This window comes from Urocitellus parryii, chromosome 10 (assembly GCF_045843805.1).
Source record: "Urocitellus parryii isolate mUroPar1 chromosome 10, mUroPar1.hap1, whole genome shotgun sequence".
In the NCBI taxonomy this organism is placed as follows: Eukaryota; Metazoa; Chordata; class Mammalia; order Rodentia; family Sciuridae; genus Urocitellus; species Urocitellus parryii.
The window spans coordinates 42,601,777-42,627,732 of NC_135540.1; the positions used below are offsets into that span (position 1 = coordinate 42,601,777).

Genomic DNA, 25,956 nt, shown 5'->3' on the forward strand with positions numbered 1-25,956 from the left:
TGCCTGATTTGGGCCTCAGGAAAGGCCCATAGCATCTGTAAAGCTGGCAGCAAAATGGTATTTCCAGGCAGGCACAGGGTTGCTGGGTAGTGAGCCAATCCACAGCTTTGTCTGAGCAGCTGAGAACTTTGCCGGAGTATTACCACGGTGTTCAGTAACACAGACCTGTGCCATGAGCAAGTAAAGCACTGAGCAAGTGTGAGGGTCAATATTTATAGACCACTACGTAGCTGCCTTGCAGAGAGAGACGAGAGAGAAACACGCAGGCAGAGGGCAAGGAAAGAAAGACCAGAAAGACCGCAGTGGAGGAAACTTGAATTTTCAATGTTGTTTTTTTTTTTTTTTTCTGAAAAAAATTCTTTTTAACTGTCAGGTTCAAACTTCTGCTGAATCATAACCATTTGGCGCTGAGCTATGACAAGAGAGGAAACAAAAAGTTAGACGAGCAAGCCTGCCTTAAGTGAGAAGGTAAGTAATTAGCCAGTTTAGTCTCGCTTTTACTTGTAAACTCCATCTCCCTGTTGGCTGTTCTGATCAGTAAGCAGAGGACTGTGTGGCATGCTAAAGCTACTAAGGAGGGTTGTCTGCTTCTGAAGAGTGTTCTTGGTGGCAGTGTAGTTTTTTGTACTGCTTCCGAGAATGCTGTGTACATACATAATGCACTTGATGTTGGTGGTGGGAACAGCTGTCAAACACTAATTCCATGTGTGTCCTATCAATAAAGTTTCTGTCTCTCCTTTCTGTCATTCTCAAAGTCTTCCAGTTGGTGAGTTCCTCTTTATTTTTTAATATCAGTAATTAAAACATTAGTATCAGTTAAGTTTATAGTAGTGTCAAGGCTAGGGGTGTATGGGAATTTTCAGATGAACATGTGAAGATGTAGTAGATAGTGTCAAAATGTAGAAGCTGGGAACATAGGCATCATGTTGGTTTTCTTTTTTTTTTTTTCCCCCTAAACCAATGTCCATTTGATAGTGCACTGAAGTGAAATAGTGCCTTTGGGAACAAAGGTAATCAGGAGTGACGAGGAGTAAGAATATCCTTCTTAATCCAAGGTGCAAAAGACTTAGGCACTTAGGACACAGTCCTTGCTTGTCCAGGTGACTTGCTACTGGTTTCTTATAAAACATGACTTGCTATTAAACGTTAAACTAAAACTAGTGCCTCTTGGTACACATTGTTTATTTTTCCTGTCACCACGCATAGCACTTGTTTCTGTGTGTGTTCATAGTGCTGCAGTATGTTCGTTTATCAGTTTGTTTCTGAATATCCCAGATTATCATTCAAAGTAGTAATGTTGAAGGAGACAGGAATAAATTCTTTTCTATGCATTTTTGGATTTAGAACACTCACAAAGTTTATATGTCTATTACCCATGGCTTAGAAAATAAATATATTGCCTCTCTAAACTGTGGCAATAACTACATGATATTTATGTACTGACATAGTGAGAGTTTCCTTGTTTGTTTGGTGTTTTGGACTGTGGAACCATAAACAGTATGATATTTTGAATTTTTACATTATACATGAGTTTATATTTCCAAAGCGTTTTCTTACTACATATGTAAGTTAAAAACACAGATAATAGTAATGCTGCGGTACATATTAAATGATAGGCCAATAGAAATAAAGAACAACTAATACTCTGGCACATATTTTGTTAGGGCTACTGTGCAGAAACCAGCTTATTCTAAAATAGGATTATACCAGGTCAAAGCAGCAGGTGGAATAGGTCTCAATTAACATAAATATCTTAAAATAAGGCCAGTAGCTGTGCAATATCACTTTTTTAAATGCATGTATAATTTTTTAAATTACATAAAATGTGCACAACATCAGATTTATTAACTCATAAATGCTTTAAGACTGATCTAATTGATATCTAAATTTGAAGTATTTTTAACACTTATTTAATGCATGTTTCATCCTCTGAATCACTGTTTCAAGTTCTTCCTGTCAGTTTATTAATGAGTTTGATTTAGATTTTTGACACTGTTTATTTTGAAAATGCCATCATGGTTAATCCAGGATAGGTATTTCTCAGTTAAAGAACCTGAGTTCAGCAATAATGTTATTTTTTTCCTGACAGCCTTTGAGATACTGTGTCATGGGCAAGAATATAATTTCAGTTTTTTATTAAGTATCTCTCTAGTTTTTTTTATCTTGCATATACATCATAATGCTTCTTTACCCTTTTTATTTATTTATTTTTATTCCTTCTGGCATCTTGTTTCTGAAGTATGACTTTGAAACTTTGGGTAGAAAACAGGGCAAATAAATCACTACAACAAAGAAAAACCAAAGAAACTTTTTTTTTTTTCTGTGAATAGAAGGAAAATAATAGAAAATTGAGAGATTGGTGCATAATGTCTAAAGTGGGCTATATATTGCTTGAAGGTTTTTAAAACTTGAAAAACTTGTTCAACATTGTTTTTTTTGGATTATTGTTAATCCTATATTAGTTATTTATCATTTTAAAATAATGTTTTTATGTAGGCCATTATAAAAAATGAATGTGGGGACCTTTTGTATTATGTGTTAAGTATCTATGGAAGCAAGGTGAGTTTTGAAATGTTAATTTCAGCTTCCTAATGAACCTCACTGTCTCTACTCATGTGTTATGATTCCAGTCCATCTGCTACATCACCCTTGGAGTAATCAAATCTCCCACCTGGTGAACACATTGCTTGCTGCAAAATCCCTCCCATCTCTAGTGCTAGAGATGGGAGGGATTTAAAGGTCAAGCTTCTAGGTACTGTGAGACTCTTTTTGACCTGGCTGCTACTTTTCTGTATTACTCTTCTGCCATTCCTTCCAGGATATTAGCTACATCTGTCCTACCCACCCATGAGATTGTTACCCATTTCCTCTTTTTCATGCACCAGCAATATTCAATATCTTATATTTCTTGAAACCGTCTAAACAGTGTTGCTTCTCTCTGGGATTGACACTGCCCTCTCTGTCTTGAAAGCCTTCTTCCACATCTTTGCCTGTCAGTCTCAATGGAGGCGTCCCTCCCCAGGAACCCTTCTTGGTCCACTCTCAGCTTCTTTATAGGCCTTAGTTACAGCATTTGGCAAAGCTTTCTATAATTTTCTTGGGTTTATTTTTCCATGTGAGACTGTAAGCTACTTGTGGCCAGGTTTTAAAATGCTTTCTTTTATGTTCCCCTAAGACCTACCATATAACAAATGTTCCAGAATTTGAAAGAAAAAAAAAAACAAAAAATTCAATTATTTATTTTAAACACCCACTTTTTAAATAGCTCTTTTAATATATTTTAAAACTGGTTAGATTGAAAGAAAGAAACTCAGGTAAATAATATATGGATTGAGGACAGTAGTAATGATTTGTAAGATAATTATTTTGTCTTTCCAGCACCAATCACAGGATTGTGCATCCTCATCCTCATCCATGCATGCAGATAGTTGTTGAAAATACAAAAAAAAAATGTACAAAATGCATTGTTTTGAAAATGTGTATTCAGGATATATATTTCCCAAGTGTTGTTTACTCAGTTAATTTGATGAAATCTATCAACATAATAAGCTAGTTGTGGCTGCCACATGGACTGCTGAGATAAATTGATACCCAAGCAAACTAGCCAGTGGCCCACCTTCCAAAAGGCCAAGAGAGAAATTCAGGAGGATCCATCCTCATGGATCCTAGAGAATTATAGCATGGAATTATTCCCAAAGTTACTAACAAAGGTATTTCTTCAAATTTTACTTTTGTTGCAGAGATATTTAGGGATTTAGGGAAATGATAGAAAATCATGGCTTAAAAATCCTCAAACCCAAAAGGTGATACTCCATTTTAGTCAGAAGAAGAATTTTCTTCTCAAAATAGAAATGTTGAAAGAAAAGGAAGTCGATGTTTAATAAAGTAGTTGAGAAATAGCAGCTGTTTCTTTTTGTTCTGATACTCAATAAAAATAAAATTTATTTGGTCTTTAATGGTTTTATTTACCCATCATACATAAAAGTACTTACTTTATATATGAAATATTTTGTATACCAGAGACAACTATAAAGCTTCATGCATAATTTCGAGTAATTTACAGTTTTTCTCATTTTGATTATTTTGACTCCTTAGTGTACTCTACCAGCACTTTCCATTATTATTTAAGACTTATAAACCTTTTCCAGACGTTGAATATGACTCTTTTGTTTGTTTAACCTTGAATTGTATCTTTCTCAGGAATGAAAACAAGATTGGTATTTTCATAGGAAAATTTGTTAACCTTTTAATTGCTTGGAATGGACCATACTCAATTTGGAATTTCTTTTCAGATATATTTTGTCCCTGTAACTTGCCTTTGGTAAAACTGATGTGAACTGGCATGTCAAATTACATATGTAATTTATAGAGGCTGGGAGGGTAGGGGTTTCACTGGTCATGGATGTAGAAATGTACCTAGCTCCCATTGGCCAGTAAGGACAGAAATCCAAGTTTCCCCCAGTACTGAAAGATTATATAGCAAAACCAAAAAGGCAAAACACCATCACCACTACCAAGTAAAGGTCAAAGAACTTTGTGGTTGGAATGAGGTATAAAGGATTTCACCAAAATAATAAAGTCTTATTTTATTATTGTTAGCAGCTTACCTTGCCAATGAAAACTTTTCTATAACTAAGCATGGCATAGAATTCATAGAACCCGAAAAAAATAATAAATCCGAAGTACCATCTTGAAGCTTTTCTTCTTCAACTCTTTCATGTTGTAGACAGGCATTTGTAGCACAAATGGGTAACGGAACTTTCCAAACACTAGCTTTTAAGGCATCCTAGTTAAGACTTGGATTTAAAAGAAGAAATACATAATTACTGGGCCAGTATTTTATTAAATATTCTTACCTGATTTTAATGACTTTTAATTGATTTAAATTGTCTTTATTATGCATACTCATTTAAAACAAATTTGTTGTATTTTTGTATCCTATTAGTCTTATTTCTTAATTTGTGAAAGTTAAAGCTAACAGTTATTGTCTGAAGTGAGATGATACTGTGCTTTTCCATTCATAACCAGATTTAAAGTATTTTTTTCCCCCTTCTGATAGCTCTCCTTCCTGGGCCCCCTGGTTTTCCCTGTTCAGTTTGGTAGTGTGATCACATCTATGCCTCACAATCTTTTTCCTTTCAGCAGAACGTGGTAGGTAATCCTGAAGCAAAGACAAGAATCTACAGAGACAAGTTTTATGCTTTGATTGTATCTAAGGGATTCGAATAGGGAATACACAGTTATATTTTGTTTTCTAACTTTGTTTTTAAGATGATTATTTGTTCTGGTTTACAGCAGGAAAGAGCCCTGAATAAAACAAAAATCAAAGGATCAAGTGTGCTTTTCCAGACTATATTGATTTTCATCTAGAATTCTTTAAACACATGTAAATAATTAAAGAGGGAGAAAGGGGCAAAACAGGGTTGTTTTAAATATGAATTCTTCTAGTAGGTCTTTATTCCTCCAGTCCTGTTTCTACCACTCACTCCCAATGAAATTGGGGACTTGTTGCCTCCTTAAGATTAAGGTTCCTGGTCAGAATGGTTTGCATACTTAAAGGTTAAGGAGTTTTTGAGCAAATAGTTAAAGGTTAATATCAGCTTCTTCCTGTGATTTCTGTACTTTCCTATGTCTTCCCTCACATCAAAATCAAAGTAATGTTCTTTCCACACTTCCCCAGTCTGATTACCCTTTAGTGAACATTTTCTATTAGATTGGTAATGTTTCACATTGGATCTGTATCACCCATTTTTAAAAATTCTTTCCTGAAGAGAGAGTTATAATTTTGTGATCCTTTGAGGAAAGTGATATTTAACATGCTTTCAATTACTAGTGAACTTAAATCTAAGGGAATCACTAATAATTAGGATTTTATTCTTTATCATTTCTATTCATATGTTCATTATGTTTTCAGGGTTACATTTGCTTTTCTTGGTTTAAAAAAGTTCTTTTTTTTTAAATTAAGTTGATTCTTTTTTTTTTTTTTTTGAGTGTTCTACTTGTGAGCCACACCCATTTGAGTGTTCTGCTCCTGAGTGACACCCACTAAGGTCTTGATTCTTTTTTTTGTTGTTTTGTTTTTTTGGTACCAGAAATTGAACTCAGGGGCACTCCACCACTGAGCCACTTCCCCAGCCCTATTTTGTATTTTGTTTAGAGTTGCTCAGCACCTCACTTTTGCCTAGGCTGGCTTTAAACTCACGATCCTCCTGCCTTAGCCTCTGAAGCCATTGCGATTACGGGCATGCACCTCCATGCCCTCTTAAGGTCTTGATTCTTTAAAGACTTACTGCATCTGTTTTCCCAAATTTTTATTAACTTTTTACTGTTGTATGTTTTGAAATATCTTTATTTTTACAGGTAATCAATATTTCCTTCATCTCTGTTGAAATTTAGAAAGCTTTTATGTCCAGAAATAGTAAAAATATTTTTCTACATTTTTTGTTTAATTTACTTAAGTGTTAATACTGGGATCCCCATAGATCTTTTTCAGCACTTTTATTGAATCATTCTCCTTTTCCACTTTTTTTTGTGAAATAATCTTTCTTTCATCTTCCTGTTGGTACAAATTTAAATCTTTGTGCTACCTCTCAACTCATATTGCATTTAAAATTTTAGCTGTTTGGGGAAATAAAGTTTGTTTCTTATTAAATGAGATTTAAGCATTGGCATATGTTAGGGTGGTGGTAGTGGTATTGGATTTAAATTGACATACTTCTTGAAATTGTTGGGGATAAGAGGCCAGGTATATTTCTTATGTTAAAATAAAACCTAATGAGAATATTATCTGTGTGAGAAATTATGCATTAATAATAAGCACTGTTAATGAAGGATGTGTGCATGTGTGTGTTCCTCTAATCCTTGTAACAGGCCTTTGGTTGACTGATTCCTTTTTAGGATTAAGAAACTGATACCCCCAAATGTAAAGTAACTTGGTCAACCTGACATAGCTAACTCATAGGGTCATGATTTAGTGTCAGATCTGGCCTAAATCCATCTTTCAAGGAAGTATTGCCAAATAGAACAAATATGCTTGTTACTCTAAGTAGTGTAAATAGATGTGGGTCTATAGGGATCAGATGTCAGAAATACCAGCTTGAGTCCATCTGGGAAAAAGTGAGTTCAGGAGCAATGGCTTCCTAAAGTGTAGCCACCGATCAATGAAACTGGTGAAACTTGGAGCTTTTTGTTATTTGTCATTAGCACTGAAGATGCCAGAATCTCAAAATAGAAGTAACTTTGTCCCTTAAGTCATTTTGGAAGCAGTCAAAAAATTCCTTTAACTTTCCTGTGTTTTAGGTCTGCTGTTGATTTAATCATTTTGTTCCATGTTTAATCCAACTTAGATTTCAGTTCTGCCTTGAGAGCTTGACAGAGCACCATTGCTTCCCCCCTGCCCCCATGTCTCCTGATGACCTTAGCAGGAAAATTGGCAAGGAACTGCCAGGACACAGTGGCTGTTGCAGGTGGCTTACTGTTTCTTTACTGTAAGTAACACGAAAGGGAGAAATGAGTCTCACCACCTAGCTGCCTTTGCTGTCATTTCTATTTTAAGATACTCATTTAAGAGACTCAAACTTGTACCCTATGTATCAAGCTTTGGTAGTCCAAGAAGGAAAAGAAATTCTGTATATTTTGATATCATTGAAACTTATATATTTATTGGTTACCTGGAATGATGTAAAAGAGAATAGCGTAATCTGCTTATAAATGGACACACTTCATAAATATCGTTTATATGTATATATGTGGGGGTCCATATGATAAAGTTTATAAAAATCACTTGTAATCTTAATTTTTTAATGTTTTTGATCACCACTAAATAATTTGTTCAATTTTCCTCTTTAACTCAAGGCAAATATTTTTGCATAAGAGTAATAAAGGACTTTTACTACTTGGATCATTCTTGTTGATACATTGGTATATCTTTGGAAGTAATCATTCTATATTTCATTGGGGTTTTTGTTTTATAACCTTGCCCTGGAACATTTAAAAGTAAATTATAGGGCTGGGGCTGGGGCTCAGCAGTAGCGCACTTGCCCAGCATGTGTGAGGCACTGGGTTCGATACTCACCACCACATTAAAAAAAAAAAAAAAGGTCTATTAAAAATTTCTAAAAATAAATGAAATCTTGTAGTTTATAAACAAGTGGTTCTTATTATCTGGAAAATTATACATCAGTATTTGTGCTAATTAGAAGTCTTAAGATTTATAAATAACTTAGGTATAAAGAGATTACTCGTATTATTCCTCCTTTTTTCAATCATGTTTAGTTTCTTCTTAAAAATGTACAGAGGATTGTTACTGATTAAAACATATGATTCTGTATATTAATTCACTAGGTAAATATTTGCTTTTTCTTTATGTAAAACTCACCCCCACTTAAAAGTTTGTTTTCTACTTTTTCCATTCCAATTTTTACATCATCAATAAATTAGCATATTATTATTCCCTGTGCTAGTTTATGTTACTAACCTTGAAATTTATTTCCATGTTTATTGTCAGAGTCTCATTGGCAAATTGAACTTGACAATAATAGGGAAAGAAAGCATGGTGACCTAGGACACACCATTCTACTGAAGGAATTCACAGTTCTTTGAATGTGTAATTTTTTTTGTTCATTTGTTTTAAATGAACCAATATACAATTCATATAGTCTCTTGAGTTATTCATTAATACTCCACATGCAGTTCTTTTAAATTATTATTGGTGGACATAGACAATGATTGAGTGATTTTTTTTTTCCTTGTGCTGTTACCGTCTGAAGTAGATTGGTACAATTTCCAAAGTACAATATGAGTTTAAGATATAAACTGATGAAACCATCTATTCTTAACTTGGGGGACTGGTTTTGTATGGGTTATAAGCTGTTTAAATACTACATGCTTCTCCTATTGGAAAGGAAATCGGATATCTATGCTAACATGATTTCAGTTTCTTAGTATACCAAACATGTACATAAGATTTGTAGAGATGAAGAATCAATTTTAAAATTTTGGTTGGATTTTAATGAAACATTTCTGTGACACATTTATGTTTCTATTTATTAACTGTATGTTTCTAGTGGTATTATAATTGATGCTGTTACAGACAAAAAGCATACGTGAGACCACATTGTGGTTTACAAATGTTCATAAGATGTGGAATACACAGAAACTTCTGTACCAGATATACTGTATGCCTGCTCATTTCTTCATGTTGGGCAGCTCACAGTCTTCCTAGGGAGGAGCAGGTGGCCAGCTAAGAAGCATCCACCTAGCTAGGAGCTATGCATGCTAGCTGTTTCTCTCTTCCTCCTGCCCTTGGTTACTCTTATTTCCCCCCCCCCCCCACTTCCTCCTCTAATTCCCTTCTACCTTTCTGTCCTGATTATTTGCCCTTGTTCATGAATGGCTATTGTACTGGTTATATATCATACCAAGTTGATACAAATTTTTTTAGCTTTAACTTTTCCTTTATCTTTTGACTTCCATATATCACCCACTTCTATCAGAAAACTGTTCTTTTGTATTTTACAGTTTGAAGAAAATTTTCAAGCTTCAACAAACATTAAATGCCTGGAAGTCAAGAATTTTTTTATCATAGAGTGTTAAAGTACAATTAGTATCTTTCACAATTTCCCTAAAGTCATCTACTTTCTTATTTTATAATTAATGGCAACTTAGCCAAGATTATGCCATGGGTATTTGTATGTAAGATAAGAGTCTCAATTAACTCATAATATTGCCACAGAATGGTTATTATCCCCCTTTTAAAGGAGAAGTATAAATTCAGAAAGGTTAAATAACAATGCTTAAGATCAAACAGCTTGGAAATTACAGGAGGTAGAAATGTAGTCTAATTCTTTTTGACTTTAAAAGCTTCACAGTGTAATAATGTGACTTTCTTTTAAAATAGGCAATTTCACTTTTCTTACTCCTGTACATGTCTAAAAGCTTGAGAAGCAGCAGAGTGCAGTATCTTTAGAGCAGAAAGCTTCTAAATGTAGCAGATGTCTACACCAAACATCTCCCCTCCCTGCAAGAAAGGCAAAGTTCTGTTGACACCAAGTAGAGAAATATATAGTGTATTCTCATTTCAGTCCATATTTTTTTTTCAGTTTTCTAATTCTACCTGGGTTTCTTTATAAAAACAAACAAAAAACATACTTTAGAAAGCATTTTCTTTCAGATAAATTCAGGCTACCTCTTGAATTTTTTTAATTAGTTGTAGATGGACACAATACTGTTATTTTATTTTTATGTGGTACTGAGGATCGAACCCAGTGCCTTCTACATGCAAGGCAAGTACTGTACCACTGAGCTACAGCCCTAGCCCTCTGGATTGTTTTTGAGGCAGGTCAGATTTTCATTTGTGCTCCACACATTTCTTAATTTTAGTTAGATTCTAATAGTTTTTTGCATTAGTTTTATCACACTAGAGTGGCATAAATCATTAGATCACATCCTTATAAAAACTGATTTTTGTTGTTGTTGTTATTTGGAGATAAGTTTTTCTGTTTATATTTTAACATTTAACCTTCGCCTTGTTCTGCTTTTCAGGACCTTTACTAGAACTATGTGGTGTAGAAAATGACATCCAAAACAAAATTTATTTTCAGTCCATTTAAAAAATCTGTTTTTTTAAAGACTTTCTATGGAAGAAACAAAGAATATAGATAAAAATGAAATTATTGGTTTTCCTATGCTTGTTCTAGCACCATGTTTATAGGATGTAATTTAAGGTTATTATAAATTGAAGTGCCTATGAAATATTTTTAGTGTAACATCATTTTCAAACAGTGTTTGTTTTCACACTCTTTCCCCAAATACTTTAAAGTAAGTATGTGACATGCATTTTAAGGATGGAAACGTTAATGTGAATTGAGGGTGGGTGCAGATCCTAGAGTGAAAAACCAAGTGTTTCAACCTTCCCAGATTAGTTCTAAAACTTGATTAGCTTAATTGTAATATATGAAACTGTAAAGAAATAAATTTGTAATTATGTGTTAACTCATACCAGACTCTAGTAGAAATAATGAGTAGCAGGTGCAAGTAATTTAAGAAAAAAAATTATGAGTATTATCTAATATTGAGAAAATTGTATAAATTTAATTTAGTTGTTTCTGAAAACTTAGAAAAAAAGTTTAATATGATCATAATGGCAGAACACCTGTATTGAGCTTGTGGAATTATGTGAGAATCTAGTTTGAGAGCCACTGAATTATTGTGAAAAATTTCTTAATCAGTATATAAGGTAGCAGTAATATTTTTCTAAGCAGTACTGGTATGTCAGTAAGAGTTTATAAGGAAAATAGTCCAGTTTAAATAAACTACTGAATGTCTCATATAGCATGGGGTAAACTGATGACAGTGTGACTATGTACAATTATTTAAACTATATAAAAACTCTTTTTTAAAAAATTTATCAGGGTGGTGTTTTCCCCCTTAGCTTCCTCTACTTCTCTTTCATGTAATGATATGTGTGGACGTTAGTGCCTCCATCTATGGCATTCAACCCAGCCCTTGTTCTGGTTAAATCCTGATGAGCCTTGAATCCAAGCTGCCACTATAATAATTGACTGGTTTTTCATATGGAAAATGAAAATTCATCCTTACCTCATTCCATAAATAGAAGCAAATTGTGTACGAAAGAAGCACTTAACTATAAAAGGCAATATTTTAAGATATTTGGAAATGAATATGTTTATTGTCTTCAGAATAAGGTAACAGTTTCTTTAATAAGAAATAGAATGAACAAACCATAAAGAAAAAAGTTAAACGTTAAAATTTTTTTTTAAAAAATGTGTTCATCAGAGGACACTAAAACATAGAGTAAAAAAGGCCCAAACCAGTTTGGTATACAGAATATATTGAGGTTCCTGTGAATCAATAAAAAAGTAGAGAATAAAAATAGGGATTTCAAAAAGAATAAATCCATACTGTCAATAAAGATATGAAAACTTGATGGGCTTCATTAATAATTAAAGAAATGAAAAGTGAAATTAGAGTGATACACTATTTTGTGTATACCATGTTGGTAAAAACATAAAAGTCTGAAAATAACAAATGTTGATGCAGATAAAAAGAATAAGAACTCTCATACTCTGCTTATGGGGGTGTAGATTGGGACAATTGAATTATAAATAGAAATTGAACGTAAAAGTATTTTTTTTTAGCAGTTCAGCCCAAGTTGTCTATCCTATAGAAATTTTTACTCATATATGTCAGGAAATAGGTATGAGGTTTTACATACACACACACACGCACACACATATAATAGCTTTGTACATAATAGCAAAACATAATTCTGGAAACAGTCCAACAGAGAACAGAATGGATAAGTTGGCAAATATTTGTATATAGTAGTAGAATTAGCATAATTATGAAAATGAATGAACCCAGCTGTGTGTGTGAACCTCTATGAATTCTCAGAACTTAATGTTCAGTGAAAAAAACAAGTCCCTCCAAATACTTCACAATTTCAATTACACAAACTTTGCTCAGAGGCAAACCCAAGTAATATATTTTAATGGAACCACATGTATGAGATCAAACTATAAAGAAAATCAAAGGAAGAGGATATTGAGTCCCTCTAGGGAGGGAAGGGTTGGATTCATAAAGGGCCAGAGAGCTTAGGAGCTACATAAATGAATGATTGTCAAATATAAATATTCAAATTGTTATAACAACTATGTTATAGATGTTAAAATGGGCTTATATTATATGTAAAATTGTAAATTATAAGTAATTATTTAAAGTATACATACATAAGTAATTAGTAATGCAAAAAAATATATAGGAAAGCATTTTCTCTCCTCATCATTCTGCAAAACACCTTTAAAATTTGAAGCTAATTTTCTTTAGAACAAGCTTCTTGATTTTATGTGGGTGCTTATAAGATTGAATTTTTGCGCACTTTATGCCTACTATCCCTATTTTGCTAGCTATTCCTCAGATCCAGAGATTTTCCTTTAGTTGTTGTATTCATTTCTTAGCCTGCCATGATTTTCTGTTTGTAGTAGTGTGGTCGAATGGTGCACGTGCCTCACTAGCTTTTTTTGGTCTTTACTATACTCAGATTTCTTTATTTAGCTCCCATGAGCTTGGCTGTAGTGCTCTGAAATTGCCTTTTCTGGATTTTTTTTTCCCCTGCAGTATTTCTGGGAATCTTCAAGGGATTTCCACCTGGTTTCACATGCAGCCAGGTTGCCTCTGTGAGCCAACACTCGGGCCTTCTCCAGGCTGCCAGCGTCCTAAGTAGTCACCATCTCCAGTGTCCTTCCTGCTCCCAGCAGAGGCATGCTCCTTCAGTTGGCCAGTGTTGCTGCTTTATATTGTTGTATGACTTTATGTCAGAGGGATTAACTATGTTGGGTTTTTTTTTTTTTTTTTTTTTTTTTTTTGCTGCTGCTCTTGATAATGCTAATCTATTCCTGACTGCTGGTGTATCTGCTTCTTCTAGACTCTGAAGCCTATATTCTTGCGCAATGCCAGTTAATCATCTGTTTAGCCTCTGATGGTGTACCTTCTCTTGCAAAGTGAGAAAGGTAATAGCTGCCTTCCTGCTGGTACTTTTATTTTGAGAACCTCCAGCATGTTTGCTTAGGCCCTAAAGTGTTGCAGGTTTTATGGAATATTGTTTTCTAGGCACACATGCCACCAAGGTAGATGGATCAGAAAGGGTTACATGTATTTTTAAAGTTATAACTAGAAGCATTGGTTTCCTCTGAATCTCTGGTCCTGTTGCCAAGTCTGACTTGCCAGGTCTGGCTCTTAAGAATAAATTCTCTCTTAGAGATCCTGGTTCCCCTTGAAAATTTACTTTTAGTATTTTTACAATTCATTTATAGCTTCATCTGTGGAGACAGAAATCAGTCAATCAATGAGGCTCAGTCTGTCCTCCACTCCCTTTTTCACTTACACACACACATACCACCCAACCCTAGATTCTTAGATATCCAGTCATGCCTGCACAGGTGAGAACTCTTATTTTAGATCAGGTTTGAATTATTTCTTAGAGGGTTCCTGAGTCCCCAAATAAATCTTTGGTGCACTAGTTAGCTGGAGGGAATTGGTACTTTTAAAAGATATACAGCCACATGTATCAGCAACTAAACTCCAAACCCAGCCAGTATTCCATTAATAATGATGACCAAAAAAAAAAAAAAAAAAAAGCAAAAGAAGCAGCAGCAACTACATTTCATGTTTTATATTATTTAATCTCATTAAAATAAAACATATGAGGCAGGTTTTATCATCCCCATTTCACAAGTGATAAAACTGAGACTCAGCTTATAGAACTAATTCAAAACTAGATAGATAGTAAAAGTGGAACTAGGCTACATTATACATGATTATAAACTCTGTGTTTTTAACCTCAAAAGAGATGTAATCTTAAAAAATGCATTAAAATAATTTTATTAACATAACACTTTTATTTTTAAATTAATTTTAGCTGATACGCAAAAACATGAGAATCACACACACTTATGGGGTACCACTTGATATTTTGATAGTTGTTTATATTATATAATGTTTAAATCAGGGTAAACCTGTTTCCTCATTTATCAGTTCTTCATGGTGAAAACATATAAAATCCATCCTTCTTGCTTTTTGAAATATACTGTACCATATCATTATCTATAGTCACCCTACTGTACAGTGGTACATCAGAACTTACTTGTAACTGTAACTTAGTGCCCCTTGATCAGCCTTTTCCTAGCCACTTTTTTCTCCCCATTTCTTAACAAAAATTAATTTCAATACATTCTTTAAAATCTGATTTTAGATTCTCTTACTAGTTTCTTACACTGAATATATCATCAAAATTATGAAGTATTCTTTAACAATATTATAATCATTTGTTTTAAAATGACAAATTAATGGCATAACTTATTTTGTGTAAAATATTCAAGATTGGTGTGTTTAATTTAATTTGATGGCTCTTTGTATATGAGAATGCAACCTGTAAAAATTGAGTATCTCATCTACTAAACCAGAAGCTGCAGAGGCCACCATGTTTCCTTGACCAGTAAAATCTCTGTAGTCAGCTTTTATTGCATTGTTATTAAGATTTGTTAAGCTTTTGTTAATTATTACAATTAAATGTTGTATTTTAATAACATTTTCCTTGAATATATAGTTTTGAGTAATAAGTAGCTTCAGTTTTTGAATTTGGGTTGTCTTATAGAATGATTAAGGATGGAATGAGAGTGATCAAAATTCTCTGAGAAAAAACATGTATATGAGTCTTCATTGTCACACTGTAAATGAAAAAAAAAAGTCACTTAAATGTCGGTTCTTAGTAGAATACATGAATAATTACATAAATAACTTATTATACAATTAAATCATATTTAGTAGTTAATATACTGGAGCAATGTTTACCAACAGGGTTAAATCATTAAAACATAGTATTGAGCAAAATAATTTACTGCAGTGTTATGTTTGGGTAGGTGGTGACCCCCAAGAGCTACTGTGTTAATGTAGGAATGTTACAGGGGTGAAAATGATTAGATTATGAGAGCTGACCTGATAGTCTATTGTAATTTGAATGGAGTAATTGGTGGTAACTGTAGATAGATGAGGCATGGCTGGGGGAGGTGGGTCAGTGGGTGAAGGCCCTGGAAGAATTCATTTTCCCTGCAGCAGATTGCACACACTCTTTCTCTGCATCCTAACCCCACCACAAGATAAGAAGCTTCCTTCCATTGTACCCTTCAGCTATGGTGCTTTTCCTCACCTGGGACCCAGAATAATGGAGTTGGCCCACCATGGACTAAACCTCTGAAACTGTGAGCCAAAGTAAACTTTACCTCTTCTAGATTGTTCTTGTCAGATACTTTTGTTACAGTGTTGAAAAATGATTAACACATGAAATGCAAATGGATTTACAGTATCATTTATAAAAAATGTTTATAAACATTCCACAAAATAATATATATATAGTTTATGGACATGTGCATAAATATACATATGTGTGTCTGCCAATCAAATAATATTAAAATGTGCTTGATAACAGTAAACAGAAATACCAAGAGAATAGGTTGCAGATACTAGGTCCTATTAGAAAGTTTTAGCTCCTCATGCATGGTCCATAGTATATGTGTTTAATTGTTCATGTTCTGGATATATGCATTTTGTCCTTTTGGAATTGCATTTAGATGCAAATAATGGAAATTGGAAATATTAGCACAATAAAACAGATTGTTTCTTAAAGTCCAGAGGTAAGCCATCAGGGATAGTGTGGGTTTTTCAGGATCCTCAGGGACCTAATATCTTTCTATTTTTTTCTGCCCTCACCAGCCTAGTATGTGGCTTCTATCTTTATTGATATGTTATGGTCCATAGTATCTGTTATTGTTTTGGCTGCCACATCTAATTTCTAAGTAGTAGGATAAAACATAAATGTGGCGAATAGAACTTATGTTCAAGGATCCTAGTCAAGTCCTTTCTTGTAAGCAGCAATTCAAGATATCCCATCTTGGTTACATTTCATTGGCCCATTTTTAATTAAAGAGCCATATCATAATTTTTTAGCTGAGTATATTGCTACCCTGAAAAACAAAGATTCTATTGTCAAGGAAGAAGAGAAGAATGGATAATGAGTAATGGATAATGAGAACTTGTTTGTTCTGCCTCAGTTGTTCTACTTAAGATATTGATGGGAGTATTTCATAGACAAGAACAATGGACTTTTATCTTAATTCATAAAACTTAAATGTGCAGATTCCCATTCTGAAATGTCCCTGATGGAACATTAAAGTTCATTTAGCCATTTAAAATAATGTTTTAAAAGTCTGTGCTGTTTTCCTCTTTTTAATACATTAGGTTAAAATGCAAACTTCCCTGAAGAGATTTGAATATCTTAGATAATTGAGGAACTATGGGATCTACTACAGACATCTCAGTCTGAATGCATAGATATGTGTAAAACCTTAGGTATGTTAGAGGGAAGGTGTATAATTCAGACAAAATGAAAATGTAAGGTAGTGATTTGTCTTAAGTTCACAGGTGAATAAATTGTATATTGTTATTTTAGTAAGTTACAGTGTTACTAATTCAAGAGAAATTGATTTTTCATGTATTTGAATGATTCATTTCTAGTCTTAAGCATAAGTACTAAACTTCAACTTTATATACTTTGATATGATTGTACTTATGCAGCTTCTAATTAATATTGATTTGGAATTAATACTGGTATAGGGACAGTTATTTTGGGTGCTTTTCCAGCTGTATAAATACCCCTATTGCATAAACAGACTAAATTTAATCACAGAATTTACTGTGCTAGCAGTATTTACAACTTCATTGTGAACCCAATGTTTTAAACATCTGTCTTTCATTTACTATATCTTAAATATAGACTTTTATAACACAGGCAGAGTTATAAGTATTTATACAAAGATGCTATAATGAAATCGTTCTTGGAGGAAGGAATAAAATTTCCAATTTTTTTTAAACAAATAACACTTACTTGGCAATCCTGTCTCCCCTACAAAGAAATAGGTGTCTATCAAAAATAAGGATAAAGGTATTTTTTGAGAGAGCTCCTGAGAATCAAAATTTTAAAATAACATTGAAGATATTGAATGGAATATTTTTAAAGGAGAGATTTATGTTGTTTTCAAAATATCTTTGTCATGTGTTAAACAAATTATGCAACTTTTTCATTAAATAGCTATTCTTTCAATGAAAAAAGTGTGGTCTTCAAAGGAGTTTAGAAGGATGTACAAAGCAGAGAAACAGATCTTGTATATATCATTTTCAAATTAACTTGTTTCCCACCAAACAATGGCTTTATATCTGTCCAATTTGATTTTATAAAAGTAGAGTCTTATTTTTATAGTTAATTTTTTAGTTAGAGCCCTGCAGGGCTGGTTCCTTGTATATTTCCTCCAGCTGATTTTATTTTGGATAAAATTATTTTTATCTGATTTTCCTTTGAGAAAACATGGACACTTGCTTCTTTGGCTGACTTACAGGTATGAGTTGAGTACTGAAAGACCCACATGAATAGACTTCACACAAGAGACACCCCATGCAGAGGTGCTTTCCAGGCTAGTTTTTGTGTTCTGGAAAAGTCTAAATTACCTGAGAAGACAGGTACTGAGACTGCTCTGTTTCTTGGACTTAAGCAGTCTTTTTTTTTTTTTTTCTATGTACATGGTAGCAGATAGCGTTCTTAAAGATGATAATATTAGAAAATGTTAACTTCTAGAATTGTACTACTGATACATGGATTGGAAAAAACCTACAAGGTTAAAGAGGTGATGAATTAGAAAAAAATATGGAAGTCATCAGCGTATACTGAAGTACAAATGTCTGTTGCACTTATTATTTTACATTATAAAGCTAGCATTCTTTTGTACTATTTATTTACATAATTGCTTTATAAATGTATATATGTATTTTCACTAGATTCCAGTTTCTTGAGAAAACTTTATTTTTTATTTTATTTTATTTTATATTTTGGTCTCGGGGCTCGAACTCGGGCATTCAACCGCTGAGACACATTCCCAACCCTATTTTGTATTTTTTTGGGAGACACGGTCTCAGTGACTTGCTTAGCATTTTGCCATTGCTGAGACTGGCTTTGAATTTATGATCATCCTGCCTCAGCTTCCTGAGCTGCTGGGATTACAGGCGTGCACCACCGCTCCCAGCGAGAAAACTTCTTCAAAATTCCCAGTAGAATCTAGCATTATGTCAAATATTTCATATGCCTAAAATAAAGATGTTTAACTGGATCCAGATGACAATTGTGGTTGGTAGTTGTTTCTTGGTACAGGGTTTGAGGGTTCGAGGCTAGGTTTGTGTTGTTAGAAAAAACATGGTGATAAATTAGGCGAAGGACTCTATTTTGTTTATTGAAGTATATCTGGTGCTCAGAATAGTGTCTGACAAGTTGTAGAATTAAATAATTATTCGTTGAAAGAATGAATAAATGATTCTGTAACAACTGAGGAAGCAAGTAAGTTACAAAACATTTTAGGCATCCTGTAACTAAACCAATTCTAAAGTTTTTTTTCTTCTAATCCTAATCTGTAATTAGTATAAATATTTGTTGATTCAGCAAATGTTCAATCATTATTCAAAATTAGAAGTTAGAATATCTTACTGATAGAATCCACTCAAGAAATGGAGACTCAGAATTACAAAAAATAATTAAATTTAGTAAAGACAATATTTTGTAGGATTCACCATCATGATTTAAGAAACAAGAAAAAAAATCTCCTCACCTGTTTAACTTGATGAATTGTGCAGTTGTACTGTGTTATGTCAAACTCCAGTTAATGTTATGTTAACTGAGTAGAATTACTCTTCAAATTATATTGGATTTGATATAGTGTGAAAACCCATTAACCTGGTTGTTAAATAAGGTTTGGAAATGATTAAAATTTCTCTCTTAAGTAGGGAAAGATTATACTTGGAACTTTTATCTGATTTTATCATTATAACATCAAAATTCAAAAAGAGGTTTAATCTCTCTTTGATCTCCATCTTTTATATGTAAGATGAATCCTTAGAAATTAAGTGATTAGATTTGTAGATTTTGACTACAGGGAATAAATTGCCACTGGAGTATTGAGTCAACTCTGGCCATTTTGAAATTTCATCAGTCCAAAGTGATTTTTTTTTTCCCACTAAATACTAAGGAAGACATTCTGTTAAAACCCAAATGATTCTGCTCTGCGCAGAGAGTCATCCATTAGTCACTTTGGACTCCTCAGTGTATGATGAGAAGAGGCAGCCATAACATTGACCCTTTGTCAAAGTGTGGTCCTGGGGCCCCAGAGGTCTTCAGGAACTTTCAGGGTATCTGTGAATTAAAAACTATTTTCATAATAATACTGAGATGTTATTTGCCTTTTTCACTGTGCTGATGTTTTCTCTGAAGGTTCAAAGCAACGGTAGTTAGGTGTTGGCACCTCAGCACCAACATTGTGGTAACAAACCATATTATTTGACATTGTGGTGGTCTCTGGCACACAATTGAAGGGAAATAAAGGAGGGGGAAAGGTGAGCTTTAAGTTTTAAAACGTCCTTAATAAAATGGTAAAAATTGTCAATTTTATTGCCATATTCCTTTTAGATATTCTGTGGGATAAAATTGGAAATTGGCTTCCTGCTGCATTCTGAAGGACAATGGTTTTACTCAATGAATTCCTGCTAACCTAGTTCCTTTTAAATAGAATATCATTTTTAATTGAAAACACGACTAACAGACAATCATTGGAAATTCAGACTTGGATATGGGGTAGACATTTTCTTGAAAATGAGTGAAAAAAGCCTGTAACTTTAGGAAAATAATTGATGGTATTTGTGAGGGCAATAAAATTCAAGGTTTTAAGTAAAAACTCCAGTTTTGGAAAATGTGTAACTGCCATATGACCTTGAAAACATGCAATATTAAATTATTAAAATCTTTTTGGTTATATGCTTGGTGATGTTACTAGATGTGATATTTTGTTCCTGAATAAGGGAATGTGCTACTTTTGGGAAGTTCCATATGACTCAAAGAACCAATATTTTCCAAATGTTCAATGCGTGACATAAAGTTATGCATGGATCAAAGATTGGTTTAAAATGCAAGATAGTAGATTGGATTGTAATGTTAACGGGGTACAAATATTTCCTTGATAATGGCTCAGATTCTGCATCCTAAATAAACTTAAAGAAACTAGTAATTGTTGAACTTTGGAGTAGTATTAAGGAAGAATCCTCTGTAAATATTGAGGAAAATATCATCACTTAATTAAAATCAGTTTAAGTAAATTTTATTATATAAAATTAAACTTTTTATTGATGAGGTAATTATTAAAGAATGCATGTCAGTCATGTATATATAAGGCTATAAAACTTGCATTTTGATTTTAGTAATAATTTGCTTTTGTAGTGCTTTTCTTCCCCCCAAATCTTATTTATTTAGTACCTTGGAGTTATACAAAATATTGGAATTTGTTGTTACATATTTGTTCATGCATGCACTATAACGATACAATTTGTTAATTTCATTTTTTAAGATTTAATATTATGTTTCAAGAATGATATTACTGTCAACAGTTATGAATTGAATTGGAGGTTGTATGGAAATTACCTACATTGTTTTTGGAAAGTAGTTTTTAAAAAGAGTGAATAGTCAAATTTTAAAAGTGACTAATAATAGTTCCATAAACCAAATAATGAAGCCATTTACTCTGCACTTTTTAGAAAGTGTGCTCTTAGGCCCATAAAGTGCTATTTAGTAGCTAGGGGGGGTGCTAGTTACCAATATCCACACAGTACTCTAGTTGTTTCCCAGAGTTAATATTAACTACCACAGATTTCTAATTTATAATGTGAAAATATTTTAGTCACTGGATTACCTGGATTATTTAGTATTTTGTATTCCTGTGAATAGCCACTTGTTCATGGAATGATATGACCTTTTCATGCTGCTATTTATGGGATTATTTCACCTAACTGAAATATCTTCTTAGTGATATGTATCTACTGTTTATCAAAACTTCTAAAGAAATAAGCCGAGGATTCAATTTTGGGTTGCACAGAGAGACGCAGTATGGTTAAGAAATGGAACCTGAATGGGAAGAGTTAATCTTCAAGTACAACTAGAGCTCTGTTTACTGATCCTTTTCTGCTGCTGCTTGTTAATTGGCACCTCGGACTCCATACTAATTAATGGAATAGCAAGGGGCAGGGGTGCCATTCTATTTTGATAATCCTTGTCAGCAATGTCTGTGTAATCTTCTTGTTTAATTGTAATGAATGTGCAATTGGGGTACATGAACTTTCAACAGTTTTTTTTTCATTGAAAGTTCACTGGTCAAGGACAGTTTTTCAACTGTCACACATGGCTGCATATTCAAGTTTCAACACCACAGTTACTAATTCATACAAATGAAAATCACTACTGGAGGTATAGTGTTTCTTTAAAACTAGACAAGTATAACTCAATTCAGAGGAATAAAAAAATTGCTTTAGTTGTGCCTTTTTTTGAGAGAGAGAGTGAGAAATTTTGTTTAAATAGAGACATTTAATTTTAAGAGGACTTAATGGATGAAAATATTAGAGTAATGTTTTCTCTGGAAAGAAGAGCCTAGGCGGGAAGTCAAAATAAATGGAACTGCTTTACTTAAGAATTTGCAAGGTTTAGCTGTGAAATGACTAGATAAATGATTCCTTGGAAAGTTAGGTACCTACTATATGATGTATATTTCACTCATTTCCATTTTAAAGAGACTGTTATGCTTCCAAGTGTAAAGGTGTGTTTAGGTAAAATAAATTCACCATATTAGTCGTTTTTAAGTTGGGGGACTGGTCTTAAAATTGTAATCTATGCAGTGCATTATTTATTTGGGGGAAGTGGGAGAAAATGAGGGAGGAAAAAGTCAAAAAACACCTCCTTGGCTGTTAATACCTTGAAACTTAGTGGAAAGGAAATAACACCCAATTTATAAGAACTCCAATGTAAACAAACAGGAGCTATGATAGGAAATAGCACTAGGGCCAATTTATAAGACTTGGTACATGTTCATTTTTCAGATAAAACTTCCTGTACTTACCCCTAACCTTTTGGATCAGACCAAAACCAAAATAAATCTTCCTCAAATAGTGAAAAGAAACATTTAAATTGAATGATATTTTTGGAAAATCAGAAATAGTTACTTCTACGATTGGTACATTGATAAAATTTTAAAATATTATTGAAGATCAAGTTTATATGAAATTAGATGTTATGCACTTTACAATTTATTACATAATAATGAAACTTTATCATAGCATGTTTGTGTCTAACCAGAAATGCTTTCTCCAACTTAGTTTAAATTTATAATCTAAATCCAGTGCTTTAAGTCTGAGGTTCTCAATCCTGAGGGAGTTTTGCCCCCCAGAGCACATTTGGCAGCATTTAGAGACATTTTAAATTTTTACCATCAGGAGAGGAGCTGCTGGCATGAATGAGAAGAAGTAAGGGAATGCTATCTAGTATCCCACAAGTGGAACAGGCCCTCCCAAAATAATTTTTCAACTCAAAATGTTAATGTTACTGGGATTGAGAAACTTGGCCTACCTCAGTGACATCATCTTCTGATAAAATACTGTCTTATTTATGATAAGTGGATTGTAGTGGAAACTTCTTGAAGAAATGCTGTTATATACACTGGAAGAAATATTCACATGTGGGTATGCATGTGTTGTGTTGTGTGTGGTTAACTAGAAATAGCAAGTTCCTAATTTTTATTATTTCATTTCCCTTATGTATTATAAGTTGTCCTGCAGTAATAAAGTGATTCTTTGTGGGTAGGTGTCCAAAATATGGAAAATTGCGGTTACAAATTCTTTGTGTTTTTATCTATCTCTCCACACTACATTTGTATGCAAAATGGGGGAAAGTGCAGTACTTAGTTCACCTAGAAAGTATACAATGATTTGCCCTATTGCATGCTTTTTAAGTTTACAAAATCTTGTGTCATTTGCTTGGTGTGAAGTAGCTGTATGTTAAAGATTTTTTCAGTGTTTTAATCTGTAAGTAGTAGACAAAATTTAAACCACATACTTACTATGAAACCAGTAGATTGATTTGAACTTAAACACTTTAAATTTTAACTGCTCATTATTTTTCTTTCATGATTAATGCAACTGAATAAATGCTGATTAGGGTGTATCAGATGTCCTTTTGGCATTTTGGTATATATCATCTATGTAAAGTCACTAAGTTGGTTCTTACCGGTTTCCATATATGATAGTACTTTGCAAAAATTGTAAAAATTGTATATGTTACAAAATATATAAGGCCTATATAAGTTAGGAAGCATAAAAGTACTTCTCCCATTGCATCTGAGAAATTTTAAGTTAACATTCTTCATACTGTTTGCATCTTGGCTGACATAGGTGGAGATATTTGTTCTTGGGCCTTGTCCATTCTCAGGGGTCCTTGGCAAAGCATGTTGTATCTGAAGAGCTGTGTTAGCAGGGTGAGGGGCTTCTCCTGTGTTTGTTCCTAGAAGATAGCTTGCTAAGTAAATGAAAATAACTTGTTTGAGAAACAATTTAGTATATTTTTGCATTTTATTTTCTGGGGGAGAAAAAAATAGGACATGCATCCTGGCTAGCAGAGCTGTATGTAGGGAACTCCTTAGATGGGGAGAGGCTTTGTGCACAGAAACACGGAGGCTCATTCAGCTCTGTGACTGTGGTATATTTTATAAGGAAACTTGTGTCTAAAAATAGATGCTGAATGAAACTTCTCTTAGAGAGCAGGGCCATATGGTTTTTAAAGGGATACTTTGTTTTACTGGACAGAAAATATGAAAACTCCTCATTTGGAAGCAAGTCTTAGTAATGGCGGTTAGAAAACATCTTTTGGGGCACTGATACTAGGTAAGTGTTCCAAAACATGTTTTCTCACCATATTGTTTACGTAACAAACTTGAACTGTCAATCTTTTTGTAATTCTGTTACAGTTGGCTTCTTTTTGAATGATAGTAGAAATCATTTGGCATGGTCAGTTTTTTTTTTTTCTGTAAATATTGGGAATGTTCAATATATGGCATAAAATGTGAAATTGAAGCAAATTTTATTGAAGTTCTAGGTGAAATTTCATATTTATATTTACTTATTCATTTTCTTAAAAATTTACATGATATTCCTAGAAAATAGTTTTTTTTAATTTTTTTATTGGTTATTCAAAACATTACAAAGATTGCAGAAAATAGTTTTAATGTTGTGTCTTATGGCTGGAAAATATGTTTTCAAGTGCATGTTATAAATAGAATTCATTTCTGTGGCATCAGTGAAATTTCTGAAATTTGGGTTCAGGAAAAACTAGGTGAATTGAGTTTTTAAATGAAACTCTGTTAGAGTGATATTAAAATAGTATGTGTCGTGAAACTACTACTGCTAGTTTAAATCAATGAGAAAGATTTAATGTAAAATCTGTTTTCCTTCTGACAGAAGAAAAGAGGATGTGCTTTCCTGTTGCAGGAAGGACTGTGTGGTATCTTGTGGTGCTTAGGCTAGATGTGGGAAAGGGGAACTACCCTGTTAGTAGGCCTTACTCTCAAGTTCCAGTTGAGAACAACCTCAGATGTTTTCTTTACCTACATCAGCACAGAGCAGTTTGAATATTGTTTCCTCAAAATATGTGGTACCAGAAGTCTTTTAGATTTCAGATTTTTAAAAATTTTGGAAAAATTTGCATATACATAAGGACGTATCTCAAGAATAGGAACTGGGTATAAACGTGAAATTCATTTATGCTTCATATATGTCTTACACACATAGCCCGAAGGCAGTTTTATCCAGTATTTTTAGTACACCTGGTTTTGGCTGCAACTGATCACATGAGGTCAGGTGTGGAATTTTCTGCTTGTGGTGTAATGTCAGAGCTCAGAAAGTTTTCAGTTTTAGAATGTTTGGATTTTGGAATTTCAACCAAAAATCTTAAGGTTCAACCTTAGAGATACTCAACCTGTATATATCATCTTTATAGAAAAATTACCAAGAATTTTATTCTCCTGAATGTGACAGTATTTCCCATTTGTAATGGGGAATTCATAGGACTCAAAATATGAAGCGTATTATGTTTCCAGTTTAAATACACATCCACTCAAAGCTTTTCTCCATACCTTTCTTCCCTCCCATTAGAGACCTCTGCCCTGTCCTGTACAGAACATGCTGCCAACAAAACTTCTAGTATGGTAAAATGTTTTTAATTTATATGTTCTTTCCAACTATTATGTCAGAGGCTCTTGTACTTACTTCAGATCTAGAAGCAATGATGGCAAGCCTTCAAGGCTCACTTCTTTTAAAAATGTGTTTACGTGCATTTATGTAATGTTTTTGGGTTCTGGCCTTTGAAGCATATGACCACAAGTGAAACAGACCTCTCATATCAAATGTAGTTTAATATATGCAAGTTTATGCACATGCATGAGAGTGTATAATACAACATGTTTTAACATGAAGACTTTA

The 25,956-nt window shown here is 33.3% G+C and overlaps 1 protein-coding gene across 3 annotated transcripts in view; it reads left to right on the plus strand.

Moving 5' to 3' along the window:
- Nucleotides 1–244: 244 nt before the first annotated feature.
- Nucleotides 245–25,956, plus strand: part of Bmpr1b (bone morphogenetic protein receptor type 1B) — a 137,745-nt gene continuing 112,033 nt past the window's right edge. For 2 of the 3 annotated variants that reach the window (XM_026407453.2, XM_026407455.2), the window contains exon 1: nt 245–468. Coding sequence is in view for 1 of the 3 variants with exons in the window: in XM_026407452.2 (XP_026263237.1) it covers nt 13,499–13,529 (31 nt within the window). In the remaining 2 variants the exon portion in view is untranslated. Of the gene's footprint in view, nt 469–13,483; nt 13,530–25,956 lie in introns of those variants that run through there. The other variant, XM_026407452.2, reaches the window with a different exon arrangement.